Raw genomic sequence first — 11,376 nt, 5'->3', positions numbered from 1 at the left:
TCAGAACATGGTTTGCATTCCATGTCCATCCCAGAGTTCTTCATCATCATTTTCTGCCTCCCAAGCAGCCACATTCCTCTCATATGCATCTTGAATCTGGTAAACTTCTGGTTCTGGATCAGCAGCCTCTTCCTCTTCAACAATCTCTTCAATGATAATCCCCTGGTTTGGGACTATCTATTCCTCATCATTTTCATCACCGCTGTCATCGTTTCCATCTGGTGCAAAACCTTCATTGTTGATGACACAAGCGCCTGTGTTATGAATAATCAAGCCACATGATTCACAAAAGCCTCTCAAGCGTTCATAGTGGAAACACAATAGAGTATTCTCTCCTGGAGAGAATTGAAAGTTGCGCTGAAACTTTAAGGGATGATTGATGTTCCAGTTGAGGCGGATCCTGATTAATTCTAAGCGCCCACCATTCTCTTCATTATACTCCATTTGAATGTATTGCTGATTCATTGCACGGGCGATGTGGAGAATGACCTCTCTGTTCATGAACTGGAAGGGAATCCCTAGGATCTGAATCCATAAAGGTATGTAGTTGAGGAGATCCACATCCATCAGAGGAGCCCAACGATGAAGGACCAACATTCTCTCAGCATACGCCAATGGACCCCGACAAATCACCGTTTCCGTGGCTTCCTCAGATGGAAAGACGAACTGAAATATTCTACCTTCAGTTATTCTCCCACGAACGTTACCTTCCAAACCCCAAGTTCGAGGCATCGCAGCAATGATGACACAAAGGTTTTGTCTTCTCGGCATAACCGGTTGGCCCACAAGAAAGAAATGATTCTCTTCTGCCGCTTGTTGAATCACCGCCTGTGGCCGAACAAAAGGCTCATCATTAACCCCCAAATCGATGTCTTGCATAACACGACAAATTCCATCCACCATTGTGATCAAATGATCGGCAAATCTCCAGAAGAAAAACAATAATTTTGCTAGAAAATCAGAGAGAAGATGTGAAGTCGATTGCCTTTCAATTGGGTATTTATCCCCAAATTTACCCCCAACTCTCCACATAACTGCGTCATCATGGAAGATCGTGTGTTCCCCCATGGAAAATCTCGACATTTTGGTCGAAATTGAACCACTTGAATCGTGGTGAGTAAACTCAGAAAATGTAACTGTTTTTTCGCCTTTTTCTTTATGTTGTTTTCAAAAAATTATGAAGAAAAAAGTAAATTTTGTTATATATTTAATTACATATATATATATACACATATATTTCACTTTATTATTAGTTTTGAATTGTTTGTAATTCACATGTATAAAATATATAGAAGAATATTCTAAATAATAATAAGTCGCTACCTCAATATATTCGTATGAAACGAACCATAATTATTTTTTGTTCTATATAGGTTAAACCAGATTAATTTATGTTGTATATATATTGGTTATATATATATATATATATATATTTAAATGTAAATATATTTATTTATTTGTTAACAATAAGATCTTTCCTTTTTTATTGCATTTTTAACGTTAAAACCCCTCAACTAAGTTTATTTTGGGTATGAACCTCTCAAACTAAGTATTTAACGAAAAAACTTCCAAACTAATTTTATTTAATGAATTAAACCCTAGCAGGTCATAATTACCATTACTACCGGTGAATTTTTAGTTTAGGAGTTTCTAAATTAAGTAAACATAGTTGAGGGGTTTTACCTTTAAAAATAAAAAATTCAAAAAAAATTCACAAATTAGTAACTTAAATGATCAAAATTAGCATTATTTTTTGTAAATATATGAGTTTGATGTGTTTTTAACATCAACATTGCATATTTATAAATTAAAAATGTAAAACCCCAGAAAATGTAATAAAAATTATCTAAAGATTATTATTACATTTTTATTATATAAGATATTATTTTTTAATGGTTTTTACATTTTAAAAATTTTAGTAATTTTATTACGGGTCTGACTGGTGATCTTTTCGGGAACAAGTGGAACAATATGGAAAATGAATCAAAAGGAATGAATATGAACAAATTAAAAGGAATGAATGCAGAGAGGGAATGGAAGAAAGTATTGCAATGAATGATAAACACTAAAAGGAATTAGTATTTTTAATTAAAGTAATTTAGAAACTATTGTTTAAAAATAATTTTAAATATAAAATATTCAAAATGATCCGCTAGTGTTTAAGAACATTTTAAATATAAAATATTCAAAATGTTCCGCTAATGTTTAAAAACATTTTAGATATAAAACATTTTAAAAACTATTGTTTAAAAAATGTTAGAAACTATTGTTTAAAAACATTTTAAAAACATTTTTAATATAAAAGATTTTAAACTAGCTGTGATCCGCTAGTGTTTCTTGAACTTGACATGATATCTAACAAGCACACATACAATATTCAAGTTATTTTCAATCTTAATACTCGTGTATTGTAATTTTCTTTTAAAAATTGTAAGAAAGAAGTGTGTACCTCTTGCTGTAGAACTTTAGTTGATTGTATTAGGTTACGTGAATATAATAATTCTCATATATTTAGTGAAAGCGAACTAAACGTGAAAAGAGTCAAGAAAAATGTTAATTTTCTATATATTTCAACTCAAGTTAATAGAGATTTGCCCTTTTTTTCCATTTTGTTCCTTGCCAATATTGATAGGGAATATTTTTCTTCTATTATTCCCTAAATAAAGAGGAACAAAGAGGAATTATATGTATTCCTTATATATCAAAAATTACTTGTGAATAGTGGAAAAAAGAAGGAATGAATAGGAATGCAGTGTTCCCTCTCGTTCCATTTCTTCTTAGCGGTCACCAGTTAAACCCTACATGTATATAGATAATTTTTATTATATTTTATGGGTTTTTACATTTTTAATTTATACATATATAATGTTGATGTTAAAAACACATGAAACTCATATATTTACAAAAAAAAAAACTCCTAAACCAAAGATTTAACGGTAGTAATAGTAATTATGATCTACTAGGGTATAATTCATTAAATAAAATTAGTTGGGGGGGGGGGGGGGGGGGGGGGGGGTTTATTGTTAAATACTTAGTTGAGGGTTTTTACCCAAAACAAACTTAGTTGAGGACTTTTAAAACGTAAAAATCCATTTTTATTTATGCTGTTTTAAAAAATATATGAAAAAATAAATTTGTGATCTATGTAAAATCTACATACTTAAAGATATTTCATTTCTATTATTTTATGTAATAAAAGTAAACTTAAACTAAAAAATCTAATTAACAATTTACTAAGCAAGAGAGAAATAAAAATATTATATTAATAACAATTATGTATAGCTTTTAATTCATTAAGGTTAATTTTTTTGTGCATTCGCACGGTTGTTTATTTTTATTTGTTATAAATAAATATTTATTACTATAACTAATAATATATATTTTATAATTTACCCGTATTAAATAATTGTTTGATATAACATTTTGAAATTCTAGATAAACTGTACATAGGTGCCCGTATTCTTACATGTTACACGGTGGTGCCGAATCTCCTTGGTTGTGTGGTATTCTAATGTAAATAAATTGTAAAACTAAAAGTTATTTCTATTTCGTACTTCTATCCCATATCTCCTATATATTAATTGAGAAATATTATAACTTCTTTTTATAGCCACGTGTCATCACTATAATGATTCTTAGAATCATTAGAGAAATAAGTTGGTCCATCTAATAATATTATACACTTTTTATTAAACTCACCATAAATACATTATAAATGGTCTTTATTATTTCATTAGATAAAAGTTACAAAATTACTTAATGTGGCTAAAGTATATATGACAATTAATGATTTTGAATAATAAATATTTGATAAAAAAATTAGTGTATTGTTGGGGTCAAAATCGGTCACGACGGAATCAATGTCGGAAAGTTCTCTGGAAATGTCCTCTTTGAAAAACAGAGATAAAATTCAAAAGAAAAGAGAAGCGGGAAAAACCTAAATCGAGTTTCTTATCAACTCCGAAAAGGATTCACACGATAAGTCTTCGAGAAAGATTACTCCAGGCCTCGGAAAAACGGATCACAAACAACGAAAAACCCATCGTCCAACTCGCCGAAGGGGCGAGTTGGACCGAACGCACCGTCCAACTCGCCAAACGGGCGATTTGGATCGAGCAAGTCGTCCAACACGCCTGTTTGGCGAGTTGGATCAACTAGCCTGCCTTCGCCCCGTCCTCGTAGCTCCCTCCTTCGGGATTGGATCGAACCTGCTCTTGTTTCATCTCGATCGGAGTCACCGTTCGAATTTTATGATTTAAAAACCGCAAGAGCTCGTTGTCTCGTATGAAGTTCGAGTTGATCGTATAGAACGGCAACAGTTAACTAAACACCTCGAACTGCCTCCACCATACTGCCTCCACCATACGAGAAATTCGAACCTTCTTCGGAATCGATGTCGTTTCGGAAGCGCTGTTTCGATAAATAGTATAAACGCTCAAGTCGGAAAACGGCCCGAAAGGGCCCAGAACGCAGCTAAAAGTTCACTCGTGATTTTATATGAAATCAAGCCCAATCATTATGACGGTTTATCTTTTAATCCACAGGAGAAGATAAATGTCAAGTTCGGAGGATAAATGTGAAGTTTTCAAAGATAAACACGAAAATCGAAGGAAAATGGAATATTTTCACAAAGCGATAAACTCGACCGAGGACAGAAAGGGAAAGAGAAAACTGCCTCTAGGAGGATTATATAAGCACGTCGAGGTTGAAGAGATACGGGGGACAATTCTTTCTACTCTTAGAACTCTTTGTACTTAGAAACTTTAGGCATTATTCTCGACATGTTATGTTTCTATGACTGGCACTCGATTACTAAACAAACTCGCAAAGGCGGTTCGATCTATTGTTCTACTCTTTCAATCGAACTACGTTCTGCTTGATCCTCGAAAAGGGTATGTAGACATCCTTTCATAAGATTTAGTTCGAAATCAATCAAAACCCTTTTTGTATGTTTTTTGTCTTCTGTTATCGAGCTGCGACTCAACTACGTTTAGGTTTTAAGTTGCTAGAACTAGGTAATTCGCTGACAGCTCTTGTGGGCGAAGCTTTTATATACTCTTGTAATGATCACAACGCTCTTACGCGGATTGGAAAAAAGATCTACCTTTTCTATAAATTCGTTTTGTTACCTTTTCATATTTTTCGCATTTATTTGGTCATTTGTCGTTGGCTCTTGCAGAGAGTCCCGGACCTTATGGAAAGTTAGGGTTTCTTTACTTTCCTCTGATTACGGAAATCGACAGTGCGAATTTTGGTTCCTACATGTATCTTCTATCATATTTGTTAAATATTTAATTATTAACATAATTACTAAAAATGTTAAAAGTATCGCAATGCAAAAAAAAAAATTAATGCAAAAACATTTTCGTCTCTTTATCTTAACTGTTTAAATTTTTTTTAATATATATTAAAATCCCTAAGATTTCTCAGCCATGAACCCATGATTTTGTAACAGTTACTCTTTTTCTACATAAGTTTCATGCGCCATGAGCAGTAATAATAATTTTAAAAAATATATTGTTTTCTTAAAAAAAATATTTCAAATAGCTTTTTCAGTAGAAATATAAATATTTTTTCATAAGTATATTTATTTTTCCTTATAAAATTTTCTCTTTTTTATTTTCATTAAATTTAAATTCTAAAAATGAAAATATATTATTTCATATTGTAATTATGATTATGTTTATTTATATATATAATGCATAAATTTTAGTTTTTGAATTTTAGTTAAGACATATTAAAATAATAAAAGAATTTATTAATTATCACAATAAAAATGTAGATTATACTTACATTTAAGTGGTATAAAAGTAATTTATTAATTAACTCAATGAATATACTAAAATTGTTAAAGAAACATATTATATGGTGATCATATATGAATAAATGTAAAAATATCTGAATATAAAAGATAAATTTTAGAAATTTATATTTTCAACTTTAAGTTATATATATTTATAATGATGTGATTAGTTTAAAATTGTTATTAATCGTAATACATCTAAGTTATTGTTATATTTTAAGAATTTTACCAAAAATGTAAAAATTCATAAACAAAATTTGACATGTCATTAAAAGAATTAAAATACGTTGTCATTTTCACAAATCCATGTCTCATTTTATTATAAGAATGAATGTGGCAGTAACACATAATATTTTTTTAAAAAAAAATCACTTCGCAAATAATGATTAATGGATAGTCCCGGTTTTTTAAAAATAATTTGCATAGGTATATAAGCCCCATAATTGTTTAATAACATTATTTTAAATTTTTTTAATTAAAATTGGCAATAACCTTTAAAATAAGAAACTTTCGTTGAGGTGACCAACGAGCATGATTTCATGACAAAGTCAAGTGCGCTGGCAATTAATTCAGCGTCTAAAACGGTAGAGACACGTGCATGACGACTAACGCCGAAACCGCCACCGCCAAACGCCACGTCATCAGAGCCGTGCACACCATGTATTCAAAAAGGCTTTTGCCTCAAGCCCCCGACAAATATAGTTATTTTCGGGGCCCCATTTTCAAAATATCTATTGCAGTCTAGTGGTTAAGAGGTATGTGTTTTTGAGCAGGAGACCCCAGGTTCGATTCTTCCTTCTCTATATATTTTTCTTCTGAGAATTGCCTTAGGCCTCATTTTACCTAAGCACGCCACTGCATGTCATACACGTGCATCACGTTCTGCTCGACGCTCTCAGAGCTTCCGCCGATGTACCACATCTGCTCGTGATCGTACTAGGAGAGAACCTTCACGAGATTATCCGTGAAGAAGACGGTGTCGTCATCTCCCATCACGAACCAACGTACATCCAGAACCGACCCTCGGAAAAAAAAAAGTATAAGCTTCTGGCCGCCAAATAATATTAATATAACCGGCTACATTTTTTGTAAATATGTCTTTAGTATAGTGGTTTAATAGACATGGTTCTTTAAATACACACCAGAGTTTGCTTCCTCCCACCTGCATTATTTTATTTTCGGCCACTTTTTTTTTGGACATCTAGCCTTAAAAATTTTAGGTCCGGCTCTGCGTACAATGGCAGATTTAGCCTATAACTGTCCCAGATTATCCGGGCGATCCGAACCGCAGCTTTTGAGCTGCGAATTTGAATTGAGTCCATCCTGGACCTGATATTTTGATCGGGAGAGAGAAACCGTTATTTCTGAGGACTTTTGCTTGTTCATCGAGCCAAACGAAGCCACGAGTTGATTTCCGCCACCCCAAGGAGGTGTATTGGCTCCACTCGATCCAGCTCTCAACTGATTCGGCGATACAGAATAGGATGTGAGAGATATTAATTGGTGGGAAGGCTATGGCTTTCAGAGGCACGGTGAGAAAAGGGAGATCACACGAGGAACTGGATGAAAAAGTGGTGCGGAGAACGAGAAAGACGGATACAATGACACACGTGAAGATGAAGAAGCGCGCGAAAAGTAATAGGTAGTTACGTGGCCGCTCCGGCATGAAGAAGAAACTTGAAAACTTCATCACTGGAGACCACTTAGTTGATATAACAAAAAGATAAAAGATGAATAAGAAGTAGAAGTAGACACGTTAATGAAACACAAATGACGGGGATTTATCATATATCAGAAATCATTATAGTTGTATATAAATTTAGTTTTAAAACTCACCTTAGGCCCCAAAATCACAATACTATATACATAAAGAACCACCAACTTAGTTTTCTTAACATTGGTGTCTTGTTCTTGTTTCAAGAACTTAGCTGTAATATCTTGCTTTCTGATATATGATAAATCTGGTATATGATGAAAAGTTTAAAAGAACTAATTTGGCTACCTATGTCCTCAAAGTGTGCTTATTTTTTTGGCACACATCCGTTTAAAACTCTAGAGTTAAACGTGTTTGAGCTAGAGTAGTGGAAGGATATGTGAGCTATCGAGAAGTGATTCGCAACATCGTGCAAGTGAAGTCAAAGCACGGGAAAAGGTCATGTGGTCAATAAACATGACTGATGAGCCTTAACATACTGTCCATCGCGCCGAATGTGGCCCAGGGTCCGAGTGAGCGGGCATGGGTAATCCATTATCCATGGGTGAGCGGGTGTAGGTAATCCATTATCTGTGGGCGATCGGGGCGTTACAAGTGGTATTAGAGCTAGTTAGCCATCTCGGTTCTGATCCGAGAGCTGTCTTGAGACATGTTGTGGTGCGTAACGAGGACATTGCGCTCTGTGAGTAGAGGTGAACTATAACATTCTAATTTCTGGTATATGATGAAAGGCTTAAGATAATTGATTTGGCTATCTATGTCACTATAGTGCGTTTACCTTTTCGGGCATACATCTGTTTAAAATTCCAGAGTTAAGCGTGCTTGAGCTGGAATATTAGAAGGATGGATGACCTATCGGAAAAGGATTCGCGATATTGTGTGAGTAAGGACAAAGCATGGGATAATGTCATGTGATTATTGCAGGTTCACTAAACATGACTAATGAGCCTCCGAAAAAGTAATACACCCTCCGTCGCACGGAATGGGGCCCACGGGCCAAGTGAGCATGCATGAATGGCCCATTAGCTATGCGTGGTCGGAGCATTACAGTAGTCTCTTGGATTCTCAACTTCTAATGATGCATTCTCCAGTTCCTCATGCTTCTTTTCAGTCACCAAATTCTGCTTTTAGTTCTTAGTACTATAACCTCAGCTTTCTTCAGCTGGAATAGAGAAAGACAGAATTTTTTTTACAGAAATACTAACCCAAAGCGCCTAAAACCAGCTACCAAACCGGTGAATGAGTGAAACCCTAACCGACAGCACAAAAGAGAGACAAAACAGTGAGCCCACTGCCGAATGAAATTCGCCAAAACCATCCTTCACAAAGGCATCCACGTCAACAACAAATTATCGCCAGAGCTAGAACACCATACGAAACACTATTCGGAAAAGAGAAGCTAGGCATGGGTGTCGGGTGTAAAATCGGGTTCATCTCTGGTTCAACTGGGTTTTGGTTTTTCGGGGGCATGAAATTTGAACCCATTCGGATATTTTAAAGTTATGTTCAGATCCGGTCGGCGTAGCAACACATCATAAACCCAGTTGAACTCGTTTTAACTTCTGTTCTACATCGGTTTTGGTTACCCAAATATTTATTTGTGATTCAACATTACACACTTTAGTTCACAAACTCAGAAATTTTAAATAATTTTCACTAACAGAAACTTCGTGGAATGATTCAGAATTAGTGGCTAAAAGGAGAAAAATATAAAAATTAAAATTAGCAACTAACAATTTTATAAAAGTAGAAAACATTATTTAACTTGAAAATAAATCAACCTTGTTTAAACTTAAAAGCATACTTATTTAAAATTAACCTTCAAATGCAACTGTCAAAACATAAGAACTTTGATATTTGACCAAATACCAATATATATATTAAACTAAATATTTGAGATAATTATTCATCTAATAAATACTTACTTTGGGTATTCAATAGTATTTTAGAGTATTTTGGGTAATTCGGGATTTCAAAATTTTGGGAACTTCTCGAATATCTATTCATGTTAGTTTCTGTAAAACATATAATCCGAAATACCGTAGAACAAGACCCATTCGGTATTTATGTTGGATTTGGTTCCATTCAAATTCATATTTTTCGGGTCGGGTTCAGTTTTTGAATTTGGTTTATTTTTCCACCCCTGGGTGAAGCTACTTCTGCTGAGAGGAAACCGTAGAAACACGGTGGAGTAAAGAAACTACCACCTAATGCAACAGAGAAGCTCACTGGGTGGAAGAAACAACGAAAAGAGCATGCGATTAAAAAAAAAGCATATCTATTGGTTTCACTGGTTTGGAGCCGGTCAATATATACAGAATCTACATCAAATCAATATAACCACAACATTTTGGACATCTCGCTCCGATCATGGGTAAACCAAGAATATATACAGAAACGATGAAAAAACTCAAAAACATGTCCACACTTGTTTAAACGCTTAATCTTAGTTTCCACCGACATACTTAACGATGTTGTTTACTTTGAAACATAAATAAATATGGGCTATGTTCTTTTTCTGAGAAAGAAAAAGGTAATTATTATTACCTCGTGATGCAGAGATATTTGGATAATCTAGAGTTCTCAGACTTTTGATAATAAACTTAGAGCTTTTGCTTATACCTTTTCGATAAGAGTCATGAGATCATGAAGGGTGCGAGGTAAAAAAGAGAGAGTGGAGAACATTGGACCCCATGTGGAAAGGACATAGCCACAACCAACTGGACCAGGTTCGCTTTGGTAATATGGGCTAAGTTCATTCATTGTGCTTCCAAAATCTAGTTTCAACTTTATTGGGGTCAAAAATAAACAAAGTCAACTGTTTTATGGAGTTTGATTTCACTTTTGACCAAAACTAGTAATCAATATCTTAAATACATTATCGGCTCGCTCGCCTTGACCACCCGATCACTTGGCCAACCGGTAAACCATTTCGCAAGGTCCTTCCCGGATAATGTAACAGAAATTTCTATGAAAACTATTTGATTTGCTGTTTTTGTACTGTCTCATTTTTTGTTGTACCTTTTGATGTTTACAACACACGCGAAATTGTACCTTTTGTTTATCATTTATAAAAAAAAATATAGTATCCTCTAGTTCAGAAACAGAGCTGCGTTAGATACGGTAAAATTAGGGCTGGGCAAATAAACCGAACCCGAAAATCCGAACCGAATCCCATCCGATAAAAATGAATCGGAACCGATCTGAACCCGACATAAATACCGAATGGATCCTGTTTTTTGGTATTTTGGATTATGGGTATTATCCGAAACCGAACCCGGACCTAAATGGATATCCGATAGAACCCGAAACATTTAAAATCACAAAAAGAACTTCTACCAAATATGATCTTAATTCTTAATATGTATCCAAAATACTTTAAGATATTATTGAACTTCTAAAATAATTATATGTTATATGAAGGTTGATGGTGGAATGTGGCGGTTGATGCCTGAAATTTTTAGATTTTGGTTTTGTTTTTATTGAATAATGTTTCTCATTTCATGAGAACTTATTTTTTGTTTTATGATTTCATTTATCTGGTTTTCTTTCTATCACTAACTATGTTTATCTTTCGCTTGATTTTGAATGATCACGTTTGATGTTTTTTATTATTTTTGAATCGATTTTACTTATGTTTTGGCTATTAAGATATGTACAAATCATGTATTTTAAATCCGAAGAACCGATTTCATTTATGTTTTAGTTACAAAACAGGTACAAATCAAGTATTTTTAAACCGAAGAACCGATTGGGACCCGAACCCGAAAGTACAATGGGTTATACCGGTTCTTTGAAGATTTACTAACCCCGACCCGAACCCGATAGAATCCGAACCGGTCCCGAACCGAACTTTTAT

The 11,376-nt window shown here is 34.0% G+C and overlaps 1 protein-coding gene across 1 annotated transcript; it reads right to left on the bottom strand.

Moving 5' to 3' along the window:
- Positions 1-903, bottom strand: LOC103868630. Its single transcript, XM_033292605.1, has 3 exons — positions 423-903; positions 201-254; positions 1-146 (listed from the first exon to the last, which is right to left on the bottom strand). Exons 1-3 carry the CDS (start codon positions 901-903, stop codon positions 1-3), a joined length of 681 nt encoding a protein of 226 aa, XP_033148496.1.
- Between the last annotated feature and the right edge of the window lie 10,473 nt (positions 904-11,376).

The sequence above is a fragment of the Brassica rapa genome, chromosome A05 (assembly GCF_000309985.2).
Source record: "Brassica rapa cultivar Chiifu-401-42 chromosome A05, CAAS_Brap_v3.01, whole genome shotgun sequence".
Taxonomy (NCBI): domain Eukaryota; kingdom Viridiplantae; phylum Streptophyta; class Magnoliopsida; order Brassicales; family Brassicaceae; genus Brassica; species Brassica rapa.
Note: the sequence above shows the minus strand (reverse complement) of the source record. Positions and strands in the feature narration are given on the sequence as shown.

What these genes read in the sequence shown, in the direction of transcription:
- LOC103868630 (XM_033292605.1), bottom strand. Translation starts at nt 903, where the DNA reads ATGGTGGATGGAATTTGTCGTGTTATGCAAGACATCGATTTGGGGGTT. An exon ending in GGAGTATAATGAAGAGAATG is followed by an intron (nt 255 to 422) that starts GTGGGCGCTTAG and finishes TTCATAACACAG; the next exon opens with GCGCTTGTGTCATCAACAAT. An exon ending in AGATGGAAACGATGACAGCG is followed by an intron (nt 147 to 200) that starts GTGATGAAAATG and finishes TTATCATTGAAG; the next exon opens with AGATTGTTGAAGAGGAAGAG.